General features: G+C 40.0%; 1 protein-coding gene and 1 long non-coding RNA gene across 3 annotated transcripts in view; both read left to right on the forward strand.

The window, feature by feature from the left end:
- The window catches only part of LOC121378733 (cell division cycle and apoptosis regulator protein 1-like), a 59259-nt gene extending 51123 nt beyond the window's left edge, over positions 1-8136 (forward strand). For both annotated transcript variants that reach the window (XM_041507019.1, XM_041507020.1), the window contains exons 19-22: positions 647-813; positions 2115-2259; positions 3491-3703; positions 7392-8136. In XM_041507019.1, the coding sequence (XP_041362953.1) occupies positions 647-813; positions 2115-2259; positions 3491-3703; positions 7392-7630 (764 nt within the window). In that variant the 3' untranslated portion in view covers positions 7631-8136. The remainder of the gene's footprint in view (positions 1-646; positions 814-2114; positions 2260-3490; positions 3704-7391) is intronic.
- A 7-nt stretch (positions 8137-8143) lies between these two features.
- LOC121378734 lies at positions 8144-16794 on the forward strand. Its single transcript, XR_005958757.1, has 2 exons — positions 8144-8693; positions 8763-16794. It is a non-coding gene; the product is annotated as an uncharacterized LOC121378734 (long non-coding RNA).
- The last annotated feature ends 354 nt before the right edge of the window (positions 16795-17148 follow it).

A 17148-nucleotide genomic window follows, 5' to 3' on the forward strand; every position in this document is an offset into this window, starting at 1 on the left:
TGCAATGTAGTATACATACTGAAAACAATTTACTATGAGTTGACTCCCTTTAATAGTGGTGTAATTCATGGGTTTTCCCTTCTCTTGCAATGTAGTATACATACTGAAAACAATTTACTATGAGTTGACTCCCTTTAATAGTGGTGTAATTCATGCTTTTTTTCCTTCTCTTGCAATGTAGTATACATACTGAAAACAATTTACTATGAGTTGACTCCCTTTAATAGTGGTGTAATTCGTGGGTTTTTTCCTTCTCTTGCAATGTAGTATACATACTGAAAACAATTTACTATGAGTTGACTCCCTTTAATAGTGGTGTAATTCGTGGGTTTTTTCCTTCTCTTGCAATGTAGTATACATACTGAAAACAATTTACTATGAGTTGACTCCCTTTAATAGTGGTGTAATTCGTGGGTTTTTTCCTTCTCTTGCAATGTAGTATACATACTGAAAACAATTTACTATGAGTTGACTCCCTTTAATAGTGGTGTAATTCGTGGGTTTTTTCCTTCTCTTGCAATGTAGTATACATACTGAAAACGATCAAAAATGACGTCGCGTATGAATAATGGTGTTTAGCTTAGGTATGTTTTAAAATGCTTTGTTACAGTTATGTGAAAAGAAAAGTTTTTCCTGTTGCTTGCAGACAAGAAGGACAAGGATAAGAAGAAGGAGAAGAAGAAGTTTGTGACGGTCCACCCCGACCTGCTGCTGTCGTTCGTCTACTTCGACCAGAACCACACGGGCTACATGCTGGACAAGGACCTGGAGGAGCTTGTCCAGACCCTCGGGCTGCACCTGTCGCGCGCTCAGGTAGATCAGTCAGTCTTTACAGTTTACACAGTCAGTCTTTACAGTTTACACAGTCAGTCTTTACAGTTTACACAGTCAGTCTTTACAGTTTACACAGTCAGTCTTTACAGTTTATACTTAGTCATTCTTTACAGTTTACACTTACCGTATATCTTCGCCTATAAGTCAAATATTTTTCACCCAAAAATTATTTTATAACTTGGGGGGTCGACTTATAAGAGGGTAAAAAAATTTCACCCAAAAATATTACCGTTTTGGGGATTATCTTACAAGTTTTATTGTTGAAGTATGCCTTGTATTTATACTCAAATATGTTAATTTGACACATTTATTTTTTTGTAACCTTTTTTTTTTGGCATTAGAACGGTTTTGGTTATGCAAAAAGGCGTGCATCTCACTCACATGCCAATAGAACAGTCCACTTAGTTAAAATAACAGTCATCACTAATAGCAAAAATGTAAACAATACTAACTACCTGTTGCCTGAGTTTATTTTGAAATCTGTTCACTGGCATTAATGGTTGTTCAAACAATGTTTTGTCGGTGATTAACTTCATGAATATTACTGAGCTGACCCTTAAAACAGCTTAGACTGATATATCTGCAGTTCACTAGAGCAATAGGGACATACATAAAAACCAGTGTACTTTCCAGAGTTATCCTCCTTACATGTATTAATATGGCGGCAAAACATGTGATTAACTGATACTTTCAGTTTTATTGTAGTGATCTGTTGTCAGTGTTTATAAATAAAGTTGTTGTCTGTGCACAAAACCATGCTGTACAGTGCCATACGGTAACAGCCAAACAGCTTTCACTATCTACTAAGGGAATATTTCGTTTTGATGCTATGTTACTTGTTTGCGATGTACAAAACGTGAAAACCGAAGTTTGTAAAATAATTTTCTTTTGTTCAAATATTGTACATTATTGTTCTCATGTGCTGAAAATAAGAAATACTTCAATATTTATAAGTTGTTTTTCATGGGTCGACTTATAAACGGGTCAATAAAAAAATACGTTTTCAGGGCTTGAAATTAGGGACTCGACTTATAGCCGAGATCGACTTACAGGCGAAGATATACGGTAGTCATTCTTTACAGTTTACACTTACAGATATTCTTTACAGTTTATAGTAGCATCATCTTTTTAAAGTTGCAGTCAGTTGTTATATCACTGGGACTTACCTGTTACGCGCTTTGATAGCTTACTGTTTACACTTAGTCTAGTTGGACTGACATTTGTACATTTTAACAGGTATTGTTGGATTTAATTTTAAAATATATTATTTTTTTTTGTAGATAAAAAAGCTGGTTCAAAAAGTAATATCTCGAGATACTTTTAACTACCGCAAGTTCACAGACAAGCCTGTTTCCAATTCTGACACGGATACGAAAGAGGAAAAGACAACTCCGCTTACGGCCTCTGATGAAGATCTCAGTATTGGTTAGTATGGTCCAGTCTGTGTTGTTACTATTCATTACGTCTAGTGAAATGTCTCATTACGTATACAAGAAAACTGCAATATGAGTGTTACATCAGAAGGCTTACTGTAAAAACTATAATACAGAGTTTGTGAATAGAATTCTCTAATGAGGTTGTTAAATTGATTACTGCTTGCAGCGATAATAATAATAATAATAATAATTTATTATTGGAACACTTATGTAAATAAAAATTAAAAAATAATATTTTTATGTTTAAAATTATGAATTCATCTTTTAAAAAATATATGGATAAATATCTTGTTAAAAGTTATAAGTATGGGGTAGCTATTTTGACTGGTGCTACCATTAATTTTCAGTCCGTATGTGCGGTGGTCAGTGTTTGACTTCTAGGTGGTGGTTTTGACTGGTGCTACCATTAATTTTCAGTCCGTAAGCGCGCTGGTCATTGTCTGACTTCTAGGTGGCGGTTTTGACTGGTGCTGTCATTAATTTTCAGTCCGTAAGCGCCCTGGTCAGTGTTTGACTTCTAGGTGGCGGTTTTGACTGGTGCTACCATTAATTTTCAGTCCGTAAGCGTGCTGGTCAGTGTTTGACTTCTAGGTGGCAGTTTTGACTGGTGCTACCATTAATTTTCAGTCCGTAAGCGCGCTGGTCAGTGTTTGACGTCTAGGTGGCGGTTTTGACTGGTGCTACCATTAATTTTCAGTCCGTAAGTGCCCTGGTCAGTGTTTGACTTCTAGGTGGCGGTTTTGACTGGTGCAGCCATTAATTTTCAGTCCGTAAGCGCGCTGGTCAGTGTTTGACGTCTAGGTGGCGGTTTTGACTGGTGCTGCCATTAATTTTCAGTCCGTAAGCTCCCTGGTCATTGTTTGACATCTAGGTGGCGGTTTTGACTGGTGCTGCCATTAATTTTCAGTCCGTAAGCGCCCTGGTCAGTGTTTGACTTCTAGGTGGCGGTTTTGACTGGTGCAGCCATTAATTTTCAGTCCGTAAGCGCGCTGGTCAGTGTTTGCCTTCGAGGTGGCGGTTTTGACTGGTGCTGCCATTAATTTTCAGTCCGTAAGCGCGCTGGTCAATGTTTGACTTCTAGGTGGTGGTTTTGCACACAGGTTTGGCTGTACATCAAATCAGTTTTGTCATATATCCATCTGTTTATTTAAAAATTGGTTATTTCTGAATTCTCCTCTTTTGTTGTATGAAAATCTATTTATTGATTTAATTGTGACCAGGAAATATTGAGATGTTGCAAAAATCCAAAGGCGGTTCTGCCAGATCTGAGAAGGGACAGACCCGCAATGCTGGCAAGAAGGAAATGTCGGCCAACATCATCAACTACAAGGGGGCGCTGCTCGACATCGACAGTCTGATGCAGAGACTCGACAAGAGCGAGCACTCGAGGACCGCTCTAGAGAAGAAACTCGAAGAGATGACCGCAGAGATATGTAAGTTAATGTTGACGAATACAGGTCTGACAGTTGCAAGAACAGTAATATAGTTTGCTAGTCATCCGTGCAAGTCCCAGTTTTACGTAAAAAAAGAAAAAGAAGAAATTTGTGCATTAAATTTAAAATATCATTTACATGGTCATGACAGGTTACAGTAAAACTGGTTCACCTGAAATGTTTTTCTGCATGTTTAATTTCCAGAGGTCTGCAATAGCCGTAATGTGTCTGGTAACTGGGGGGGGGGGGGGGGGGGGGGGGTACACATTCAGTGGGTAGAGTACCCACCTCGGGTATAGTGGGTTATGGGGGGGGGGACACGTTATTCAGTGGGTAGAGTGGTCACCTCGGGTACTGTGTGTTATGGGGTGTGGGGAGACGTTATGCAGTGGGTAGAGTGCCCACTTCGGGTACTGTGGGTTATGGGGTGGGGGAGACGTTATTCAGTCGGTAGAGTGCTCACCTCGGGTACAGTGGGTTATGGGGGGGGGGGGGGGGGGAGACAGTGGGTAGAGTGGTCACCTCGGGTACTGTGGGTTATGGGGTGTGGGGAGACGTTATGCAGTGGGTAGAGTGGTCACCTCGGGTACTGTGGGTTATGGGGGGGGGGACACGTTATGCAGTGGGTAGAGTGCCCACCTCGGGTACTGTGGGTTATGGGGTGGGGGAGACGTTATTCAGTCGGTAGAGTGCTCACCTCGGGTACAGTGGGTTATGGGGGAGGGTGGGGGGGAGACAGTGGGTAGAGTGGTCACCTCGGGTACTGTGGGTTATGGGGTGTGGGGAGACGTTATGCAGTGGGTAGAGTGGTCACCTCGGGTACTGTGGGTTATGGGGGGGGGGGGACACGTTATGCAGTGGGTAGAGTGCCCACCTCGGGTACTGTGGGTTATGGGGTGGGGGAGACGTTATTCAGTGGGTAGAGTGCTCACCTCGGGTATAGTGGGTTATGGGGTGTGGGGAGACGTTATGCAGTGGGTAGAGTGGTCACCTCGGGTACAGTGGGTTATGGGGGGGGAGACACGTTATGCAGTGGGTAGAGTGGTCACCTCGGGTACTGTGGGTTATGGGGTGGGGGAGACGTTATTCAGTGGGTAGAGTGCTCACCTCGGGTACTGTGGGTTATGGGGGGGGGGACACGTTATGTAGTGGGTAGAGTGCCCACCTCGGGTACTGTGGGTTATGGGGTGGGGGAGACGTTATTCAGTCGGTAGAGTGCTCACCTCGGGTACAGTGGGTTATGTGGGGGGGGGGAGACAGTGGGTAGAGTGGTCACCTCGGGTACTGTGGGTTATGGGGGGGAGACACGTTATGCAGTGGGTAGAGTGATCACCTCGGGTACAGTGGGTTATGGGGGGGGAGACACGTTATGCAGTGGGTAGAGTGGTCACCTCGGGTACTGTGGGTTATGGGGTGGGGGAGACGTTATTCAGTGGGTAGAGTGCTCACCTCGGGTACAGTGGGTTATGGGGGAGGGGGGGGGGGAGACAGTGGGTAGAGTGGTCACCTCGGGTACTGTGGGTTATGGGGTGTGGGGAGACGTTATGCAGTGGGTAGAGTGGTCACCTCGGGTACAGTGGGTTATGAGGGGGAGACACGTTATGCAGTGGGTAGAGTGGTCACCTCGGGTACTGTGGGTTATGGGGTGGGGGAGACGTTATTCAGTGGGTAGAGTGCTCACCTCGGGTACAGTGGGTTATGGGGGAGGGGGGGGAGACAGTGGGTAGAGTGGTCACCTCGGGTACTGTGGGTTATGGGGTGTGGGGAGACGTTATGCAGTGGGTAGAGTGGTCACCTCGGGTACAGTGGGTTATGGGGGGGGAGACACGTTATGCAGTGGGTAGAGTGGTCACCTCGGGTATAGTGGGTTATGGGGGGGGGGGACACGTTATGCAGTGGGTAGAGTGCCCACCTCGGGTACTGTGGGTTATGGGGTGGGGGGAGACGTTATTCAGTCGGTAGAGTGCTCACCTCGGGTACAGTGGGTTATGTGGGGGGGGGGGGAGACATTATTCAGTGGGTAGAGTGGTCACCTCGGGTACAGTGGGTTATGGGGGGGGAGACGTTATTCAGTGGATAGTGCTCACCTCAGGTACAGTGGGTTATAGGGGGGGGAGACACGTTATGCAGTGGGTAGAGTGCTCACCTCGGGTACAGTGGGTTATGGGGGGGGGGGGAGACACGTTATTCCGTGGGTAGAGTGCCCACCTCGGGTACAGTGGGTTATGGGGGGGGGGAGACACGTTATGCAGTGGGTAGAGTGCTCACCTCGGGTACAGTGGGTTATGGGGGGGGAGACACGTTATGCAGTGGGTAGAGTGCTCACCTCGGGTACAGTGGGTTATGGGGGGGGGAGACACGTTATTCCGTGGGTAGAGTGCCCACCTCGGGTACAGTGGGTTATGGGGAGGGGAGAAACGTTATTCAGTGGGTAGAGTGCTCACCTCGGGTATAGTGGGTTATGGTGGGGGGAGACACGTTATTCAGTGGATAGAGTGCTCACCTCGGGTATAGTGGGTTATGGTGGGGGGGGGGGACATGTTATTCAGTGGGTAGAGTGCCCACCTCGGGTACAGTGGGTATGGGGGGGACACGTTATTCAGTGAGTAGAGTGCCCACCTCGGGTACAGTGAGTTATGGGATCAGTCACCTTTGATGGACCAGGGTCTTTCTTTACGATCTCTACTAGACTTCCAGTATTGGTCTATCAAAGTTTGTGGTATGTGAGGTTGTGCCTTTCACAGAGTGTATGCTAAAATAAAGGAGTAGCCTAGATGACATCAGTTAGTTTTTTCTCAGTAAATCAACTAGTGGTTTTAATGTGAGCTGAGGTGTCGCAAACATACATGTATTCCTTGCCTTTACTGGGTTTTGCTACAAAAACTTGCAGTTCTTGACAAAACTAAATTGAACATTGCTGAATCATTGTGGATACATCGTTTTTAATTAATGTGGCCCAAGCGACTCAATGAATATGACACAAGCATTAATTAACTTTATTGTTTTACTTCTTTGAACTAGCTTATCCTGTAATATAATGGCCCTTTTAACTTTTAGTGTGTTTCCTCTAACACGACCTGTTGAAAATTACTACATGTTAAAGAAACAATAATCTTTGAAAACTAAACTGTTAAATATGATCAAACCATTATATCAGTGTTGAAGGATCCAGACCAAACAGCTCAAAATGTTTGCGTGTTGAGATAAACTGTATATTGTTATGAAAATTATGCCATTGGATCATTTCTCGACCTCCACAAATCCTGGACCAATGAGATGGCGCACTTTGACTATTATATATAAGATTTTATTGCTCTATTTAATTTTATAAGATTTTGTAGCTGTTTTATTTTTGAAAAAGATTTTGTTGCTCTATTTACTTTATAACATTCTGTAGCTGTTTTATTTTTTATAAGGTTATTTTTCTGTGTATTTTTCTAAGATTTTTGAGTGGTTTTATTTTTTTTTAAAGATTTTTTAGCCGTTTTATTTTTATAAGATTTTCTTGCTCTGTTTATTTTTATAAGATTTTCTTGCTCTGTTTATTTTTATAAGATTTTCTTGCTGTTTCATTTTTATGAGATTTTGTCACTTTTATTTTTATAAGATTTTGTCACTGTTTTATTTTTATAAGATTTTCTTGCTCTGTTTATTTTTTATAAGGTTTTGTTGCTGTGTTTGTTTTCAGTTGCTATGAAGAGTAATCTGAACAACAGTGAGTTCTCGGAGCAGAAGCTGAGCGCTGAGCTGCGCCAAGTGAAGACGGACCTGGAGACCAAGACGAGCCTGTACGTAGAGGCGGAGACCTGCAATAAGAAGTGGACCAAGGTCGTATCGGAGTGTCGTGACCTCGTCTCCACCGCACTCGGAGCCATGGACTCTGTGCTGCACAGCGACAGCGCGGCCGTCAAGCAGGAGGCCGAGTAATGACAGGGTCTCGTGTTAGCCTGTTGTTATTCTGTTCATCGGTTTAAGTAAACATCTGCCATTCTGGAGAGCCGTGTAAAATTAGTCAAGCGTATATTTGTGAACATTGTCGTGTGACAGAGAATGTGTGATTTTGTAGTCTTGTTTTTACTACCCAACTGGTGAATGTCCAGGTGTGTCGTAGAAAGTTTTATGCGCACCACCAGTCGTGTGTATTAGTTGCTACTTCACGTCATTTTGGTGAGTGAGTCATCTCCCCTGGTCTTACCTCCGTGCATTGGCATGTCTTGTTGAGTTTGAAGAAATTGTCAGATTTTTAAATTTTTAAAGGTGGGTAATAAATGAAACCGGCCTTGCTGGTGTCGTGGTTTAGCCATTGGTCATGAGGCTGGTAGGTACTGGGTTCGCAGCATTGTACCAGCTTCCACCCAGAGCGAGTTTTAACAACTCAATGGGTAGGTGTAAGACCAATACACCCTCTTCTTTCTCACTAACCGGTAACCACTAATAACTAACCCCCTGTCTTGGACATACAACCCAGATAGCTGAGGTGTGTGCCCAGGAGAGCGTGCTTGAACCTTAACTGGATATAAGTACGAAAACAAGTTAATATGAAACGAAAATAAATAAAGTACCCTACTCGTTCCGGTAGATATTGTTACAAAACTGAGGAACTTCCCATGGTATCTTGACTGAACAAGACTGAGATTATATACTAAAATGGGAAGTTCACACATATATCAGAGATGGGGCGGTTACTTAAGAAAGTGATCGATTACCATTGCGAATACATTTTCCAGTAATCATGATAACAATCATGATTACATTTCCACAAATATGCACAAATAGTGAAATAATGTTGCCAACATAAAATTATCCACTTTATTTCACAACCAAACCGATTTCATTCATTGAAAGACATAATAGGTACATTTTTGATTATTTATTAAATGATTTCAAAAATGGATGAACATATGTCTACTGCAGGGAGGGAATCGGTTTCCAAAACCAGATTTGTTATTCTTAAATTTTTATTAGTGACAAAATGTAACGATAACTATAGGTATAATTATTGTATCAGTGCATAACATATTATTTTTAATGATTTAACTAAATGTAACGATAACTATAGGTATAATTATTGTATCAGTGCATAACATATTATTTTTAATGATTTAACTAAATGTAACGATAACTATAGGTATAATTATTGTATCAGTGCATAACATATTATTTGTAATGATTTAACTAAGCCATAATTAGTAATTGCAACTGTTTGACCACTATACAATTTGTTGTATTGTTTGTAGAACGTATACTTTTTAATATGATCCTCAAATTAAAAGATTTTGTTTTTAAATCTATAAATGAAGAAATAAGGATAGAACGAAAGAAAAGATGCAACAAGTAAATAAATAATTAAACTGATATCTGCATACATGTACATGTATTATGTACACAAGTTGCTCATTGCATTTAATTGTTGATACTTTAAAAATGACTGATTAGTGTTGCTAGTTTGCTTTGTGCCATATTATAGGAATCCAACTGTATCGGTGAAAATTACAAGTATCTTGGTCTGGGTGTGTTTATGTTGGAATTATGAGGAGCGCCGTGTTTTGTAGAACAACATGTTCAAAATCCATTAAAATCTGCTTTTGGGAATTTTTATTACAAGTGTTTATATTTTAAACTATTTTAAAGGAATACTTTTAACTGGGTGTTTGCTTAATCAGTTACATTATTTGTGGTTGTGTCTGTGACAGTGTGAGGATGACTGCCCATGGAATTAAGTTTGATACGCCTGTCTGCAGTCGTAACCACTAACAAAAGAAAATAAATATTGTCATGGTACAGTTGGTGGACTGACCAAACGAGGTATTGTCAAGTGTTTCTTAGTTGAATTCAGACCAGTGATAATGCTGTATATGCATTGAGAGGAACGCAGGTGTTTTAGTATAATGTATTTGTTTATTTTTTACGGCATTTAGGACACAAAACTGAGACAGGGCCCTTCTATATATATTGCTAGCTAGAACACTGTATTCATTCAAGTGGTTTTATAGTAAACGTAAACAAGATAGATGCCATTGTGTGAATGTGTGGCTTAATCCCCCTGGGTTACATTCATTTGATAATCATTATGATCCCCCGTTTCTGAAGGCAAATGATAGTTCTAATACTACTAGAGTAGTAGACAGTGGGAGATCAGTTCTATTGTCTGATTGACCAGTACTGCTACTAACTATAGACACTGTTCTAATACTACTAGAGTAGTGGACGGTGGGAGATCAGTTCTATTGTCTGATTGACCAGTACTGCTTCTAACTATAGACACTGTTCTAATACTACTAGAGTAGTGGACAGTGGGAGATCAGTTCTATTGTCTGATTGACCAGTACTGCTATAAACTATAGACACTGTTCTAATACTACTAGAGTAGTAGACAGTGGGAGATAGTTCTATTGTCTGATTGACCAGTACTGCTTCTAACTATAGACACTGTTCTAATACTACTAGAGTAATAGACAGTGGGAGATCAGTTCTATTGTCTGATTGACCAGTACTGCTTCTAACTATAGACACTGTTAGTGGAGTTGATGCTAAACATTTAAGTTTAGTAAATTATGAGTAATAATAAAAGTAATCGCTGATTACTATTACATTAGCAACGTAATTGATTACGATTGCGATTACATGTTTTCATGTAAAGATTACGATTACTGATTATGATTACCCTATCTCTGATATATATATATATATTGTACTGGGTACCTTGGAGATCTTGCTTTTACATTTACATCTAAATGTCATGGGCACATTAACTATTAAAGTTAATATATAGTTAAGACACCACTTGTCATGGGCACATTAACTCTGAAGTTAATATATAGTTGACACACCACTTGTCATGGGCACATTATCTCTGAAGTTAATATATAGTTAACACTTGTGTGTAGAGGTGAGGTGTCGACAGGTGTCCAATATGTTCACCAAACAGGGTAAATGTCTTGTTTTCATTTTGCTTTAATTAATCATGGCTGATATTCAGGGACTAAAATTCACACGTGATCAGATTGTTAATATTAATGTCTGTGGTTAATTTCATTGCAGTTTCTGTGTATCACAGGGTACTGCTCATTCTGTATTGTGTTTATGATAGTGACGTGGCTGACTTGACGGTTTCCAGTAAATATGTAACATTGTATGAACAGATTGTAGACTAATTGTGGAAGTGTGGAAATTACCTGTAATTTAGTAAACCGTTGATTACATCTAGCTACGTCTACCTTGTTCAGAGTTCTCTCGTGTGGTTCTTTGTTTGTATGTGTATCGCCACATTTGTCGTTCATCCCAGTTGTATGTACAGATGTCTCTTTGTGTCTGCCCCTTTCTACATGCAATGCTGTCCGTTTTGAGCTACACCCCTGTGTACAGAACTAGAATTTGTCTTTGAAAACTGTGCTGCAAGTTTTTGAATGTTATGGTTTTCATAAATTTCATTTGGGGCCAAAGTGCTTGAAAGTAATTTTTTTTGCTTTTTTTTTTATATGTTTCACTTTTTTTATTTGTCTTGAGCACACTTCATTTATTGCCTCTGTACCTGGTTTGAGACAGTGAATTAGGCCTCTTGGTTTGAGACGGTGAATTGGGCCTCTTGGTTTGAGACGGTGAATTGGGCCTCTTGGTTTGAGACGGTGAATTGGGCCTCTTGGTTTGAGACAGTGAATTGGGCCTCTTGGTTTGAGACTGAATTAGGCCTCTTTGAGACAGTGTATTAGGCCTCTTGGTTTGAGACGGTGAATTGGGCCTCTTGGTTTGAGACGGTGAATTGGGCCTCTTGGTTTGAGACGGTGAATTGGGCCTCTTGGTTTGAGACAGTGAATTGGGCCTCTTGGTTTGAGACTGAATTGGGCCTCTTGGTTTGAGACAGTGAATTAGGCCTCTTTGAGACAGTGAATTGGGCCTCTTGGTTTGAGACGGTGAATTGGGCCTCTTGGTTTGAGACGGTGAATTGGGCCTCTTGGTTTGAGACAGTGAATTGGGCCTCTTGGTTTGAGACAGTGAATTGGGCCTCTTGGTTTGAGACAGTGAATTAGGCCTCTTGGTTTGAGACAGTGAATTGGGCCTCTTGGTTTCAGGCAGTGAATTGGGCCTCTCTTGTTTTTAAGGATTCCACTGGGATCAGGAAAACGATGTAACATATATATTTTGGAATTCCATCTCATAATGTTACTCTTCTAACCCATGGAATCTAGGTAACTTCTCAGTTTGGTTTTGTTGTAATACGACTGGGTTTGGCTGGATTTTTCTTTTTGCATTTATAACTTAGCACTGACCTGCACTTGATTGGTAGTTCATGAGGTGCCAGTTGTAAACTGACCCATGATCTCATAGTATTTGACAAGTTGGGATTTGCGTGATGGAATTATAGTGGTGTGAGGAGAACTAATTTGTTGTTTTGATTGTCATGGTGCTAGGACGTTAGGATGGGTCAGGTTCGACGGTGTTAGGATGGGTCAGGTTCGACGGTGTTAGGATGGGTCGGATTCGACGGTATAGGATGGGTCAGATTCGACGGTGTTAGGATGGGTCAGATTCGACGGTATAGGACGGGTCAGGATTGACGGTGTTAGGATGGGTCAGGTTCGACAGTATAGGATGGGTCAAGTTCGACGGTGTTAGAATGGGTCGGATTCGACGGTGTTAGGATGGGTCAGGTTCGACGGTATAGGATGGGTCAGGTTCGACGGTATAGGATGGGTCAAGTTCGACGGTGTTAGAATGGGTCGGATTTGACGGTGTTAGAATGGGTCAGATTCGACGGTATAGGACGGGTCAGGTTTGACGGTGTTAGGATGGGTCAGGTTCGACGGTATAGGATGGGTCAAGTTCGACGGTGTTAGAATGGGTCGGATTCGACAGTGTTAGGATGGGTCAGATTCGACGGTATAGGACGGGTCAGGATTGACGGTGTTAGGATGGGTCAGGTTCGACAGTATAGGATGGGTCAAGTTCGACGGTGTTAGAATGGGTCGGATTCGACGGTGTTAGGATGGGTCAGGTTCGACGGTATAGGATGGGTCAGGTTCGACGGTATAGGATGGGTCAAGTTCGACGGTGTTAGAATGGGTCGGATTTGACGGTGTTAGAATGGGTCAGATTCGACGGTATAGGACGGGTCAGGTTTGACGGTGTTAGGATGGGTCAGGTTCGACGGTATAGGATGGGTCAAGTTCGACGGTGTTAGAATGGGTCGGATTCGACAGTGTTAGGATGGGTCAGATTCGACGGTATAGGATGGGTCTAGTTCGACGGTGTTAGGATGGGTCAGGTTCGACGGTATAGGATGGGTCAAGTTCGACGGTGTTAGGATGGGTCAGGTTCGACGGTATAGGATGGGTCAAGTTCGACGGTGTTAGAATTGGTCAGATTCGACGGTGTTAGGATGGGTCAGATTCGACGGTATAGGATGGGTCAGGTTGGACGGTATAGGATGGGTCAGGTTCGACGGTGTAGGATGGGTCACGTTCGACGGTGTTAGGATGGGTCGGATTCGACGGTGTTGGGATGGGTCAGGTTCGACGGTGTTAGGATGGGTCAGATTCGACTGTATAGGATGGGTCAGGTTCGACGGTGTTAGGATGGGTCAGATTCGACGGTATAGGATGGGTCTGGCCTGACAGCAATAAAAAAATTTAAGTAAACGTGAATACCTCATTGTGCCAAGTGAATAATAATTATTTTTTTTAATTCTTTGGCCCACTTCTACAGACAATAATAATACATGGCGGTTTATTTCACAACACAAATGTCAGATTTTTTTTTTCATTATTTTTCTGTGTTAGTTTAATTTTTGTGGATCTGTCATTGTATTTTTTGTTTTAATTGCTATCTATTCGGAATTACTGTATTTTGTCACTTTTCTGCGATCTGATTGAAATTTCATTAAGTTTTTTTATCCAATTTTTCCATGGTATTTTTTTTGTCACTGATCATTCCATGTATATGAATTTTATGATTATGTTTTTAGAATTCACTTCATTTTCGTGAAAATTAAGATGTAGTTTTGATCTTCACTCCATTCTGAATTAAATTTAATTTGCGTATTCTCTGTGTTCATTTGTATTTGCTTAGAATTGTGATTCACCAGTGATTCCAGGTAGATAATGCTTTAAATTGCACTGATAACAGATGTGTGTGTGTGTGTGTGTAATGAGTTAACAATATTTTTGTGTTTTCGTAGAATTGTGATGTATGCTTTTGATAAACGATATATTTTTCTTGAAATTATTCCAATGTTCCTGTCAATGGCAGCTCATGATCACAGTGTCTATCTCGCCAGAGGTAGTTCGACTCGGATTATATTTTCTTTACAAAGGGGTATATACAATGAAATTAACTATTATTGTGTTTCTAAAGCATGTTGTTAAGTGTTGTAGTATTCAATTCAAATGTCAACATTGTAATATTGAATTCAAATGTCAATGTGTTATAACGATACATTGTTCTGGCGTGTGTTTATATTCTATTCTCAGTAAGATGTTTGTATATAAGCATGTATATATATAATCATAGTTATACCAGATCTCAGTGGATTGTAACAGTCTGAGCTGCATATCGTAGAAATGTGTGGTGATCTTTTGAGATTTGTATCCAGGGCTTTGGATGTGTTTATGCTGGGTACATTTCCATGCGTCTTCTAGTGATGGATTTGCACAGTATATGGAAGACATGCACTTTATTCTGTGTTCACGGTACATAGTTTTGTTTTGTTTATTTTATGTTAAACAAATTATGAGCTAGTACAAACAACAAGACTACCTGAAACATGTCGGATTGGAAAAATCAATCATTTAAACGCTAAGTTATAAGTGATGTGGAAACTAACTGAAAAATCTCTAATAGTGGAAGAAATTTTAAACAAATAATTTTAAGTGATGTGAAAACTAACATTGAAAACTTGTATTACCACAAAGTTGTAGGTGATGTTTAAATTAACAGCAAAGAACATGTATAGCTGAAGATACTTTACATTGTGTAATAACTAGACTTAACCACTTTAACAGCAACACTACAATTGAGTGTTTATAAACATTGATGGATAATTTCCTTGCACACTACTTAGTACCATAAAGCTGCTTTAACCTGAACACAGTATGTGCAATATGCAGTGCTGTAAAAATACTGCATGCACTATTTACTTGCATACGGTTTCGATGCAGTGTTTTTAGTAGATAAAACTTTTGTAAAACGAAAATCATAGCAGTACCAGAGATATGGCATCAGAAAGACTTAACACCCCACTCAAAAATGATAAATTCTCAATTAATTTTTTTTACCAGTTTTTATAAAAGTTGAGAGATTTTTAAGAACCTATTTGTTAATGCAATTATACATTTTCTTTGAAGCAGGTGTGGAGAAAGCTTTCACAAAAACACTCATGCTAAATAACATTGTATTGAACTTTTAACTTCTACTTTGCAATTACCAGTTGCTGTGACGCAGAAATGTTACACTGCTGACAATTTTAGCACTACAGGTTTTGTTTATTTTGTAATAGGTACATGAGATCATAGTATTTTGTCAATCAATTCACATCCGGAGATGACACATCAATAGACCCACAAAGAAACTGGAACTGATGAAAAATATTGCTTTTAGAACCAAAAATATGAAAGTAGCCATTTAAAAAAAAACAAAGAAGAATTTTGTAAAATCAGGGTTTCTAGATTATGGTAGCCCCATTCTCATGGCTAGTGATATTCAGTGTTGGGCTAGTAAATAACTACTATGCCCGACTGCTAGTGAAATTTGTTTGTCAAATGTTGCAGTTAGTCTGTTTTGTCAATATGCATACCCTGCCCCCACCCACAATGTTAGTGTTTATTTAGTAAAATTGTATTAACTTAAGTAAAGTGGGGCTTTTGAGTTTTCAATCGTGGCTAATACATTTTTCAAATCACTAATCCCATGGCTAGTGGATTTTATAAAAAATTGTAGAAGCCGTGAAAATAAACACATTTGTGGTTTGTTTATGACAAGACAATTCAATAAAGTTTGTAATTATCCCGGTACACATATATGCGTTATATGGATGTTTGGTTTATTAGACATTGGCATGTGCTTTTAAAACTTAGTTTTAAATAGCGGGTATTGCCAAACTTAGTTTGAAATAGAGGGTATTGCCAAACTTAGTCCACACTTGAACAGTTTTATGAACACTGGCCCGAATTTCTGTTAATTAATATTACCCAACAGATTTTCACCACTGACTGTTTATATGTTTCTGGGGTTGCTGGGGATTTTTTTTTTTTTTTTTTTTTATCATGGACGAGTGACTTAATTGGGCTGTCTTTAGGTTATGACAAAACAGAACAATTGTTCCCCACGTCCTCAACCATGGTCAACATTTGTCAGTTTGAGTATATGTTAACCATATAGGTATGTGATCACGTTTGAACGTACATTCCTTCTGTTTGATAGTCTAGTGGCTAGGCCATCATGTCGCCATACTTGCTGGATTTGTATTCCAGGGCCCGTGCTTATAAAACTTAAAGTCTAAGACTTTAATAAAGTCCACACTTTAACGTAATGCTATTTGAATGGTGTTGCCTGCCATGATGTTAAAGTCTGAACTTTATTAAAGTCTAGACTTTAAGGTTTATAAGCACGGGGCCTGGACTGGCTGCACACCATGATGAAACTCAGCTCAGTCGTTTGCCATGGACGTTGAAGATCACTCCCCTGACTTCTTTCCTGCTAAGCATCAACAGACGACCCCAAGACCTGAACTGTGAGCTCAGGACAGCGTTACTTGATATTTTAACATGAAATAACATGGGAATGAATTTACACATTGAAAAATACAGCAGTGTTCCATTATCACATCTTTTGTGATACCAAATTTTATTATTTAATCTGTTAATATATATACATATGTATTTTTAAAAAGCTCTTCTATGTCTTGATCTACTCTAGACATCACATTGTCATACATCCAGCCCTTTTTGTAAAAACAAAAACTGGTCATAAGAATGGTGGGTACAGGATTAAAGGACGATCTGTTATTCAATGCAATTGTTGTTGTGCTCTTACTCGGTGATTTAACATCATCAGTGTGGAAAATAAATTGACTATTTCAGTCAGATTTGCATCATTTTGATCGAGTCTTGTTTTTTTGTTTGTTTTTGTTTTGTTTTTTTAATTTAAATAAATTTTTATTACCCCCAGATCAATTTAACAATGACAAGGGTGGGGCGCCTTGCATCATTGCCTTACAATGAGATAATATACATAATTATATTATATACACATGGTTACAATAGTACATAATACATACACATATACAATCTTAAACCAACATTTACAATAATACACATATACACTAACATTCATGTACATAGAATAGAGGTTTAGCTTTATATATATAAATACATACATATATATTGTACCAAAAATATTTACTTTTTGTATAGCATAATCTTTCATTAATGTGAGATTTAGGCATAATTTTT

Source organism: Gigantopelta aegis, chromosome 8 (assembly GCF_016097555.1).
Source record: "Gigantopelta aegis isolate Gae_Host chromosome 8, Gae_host_genome, whole genome shotgun sequence".
NCBI classification, from domain to species: Eukaryota; Metazoa; Mollusca; class Gastropoda; order Neomphalida; family Peltospiridae; genus Gigantopelta; species Gigantopelta aegis.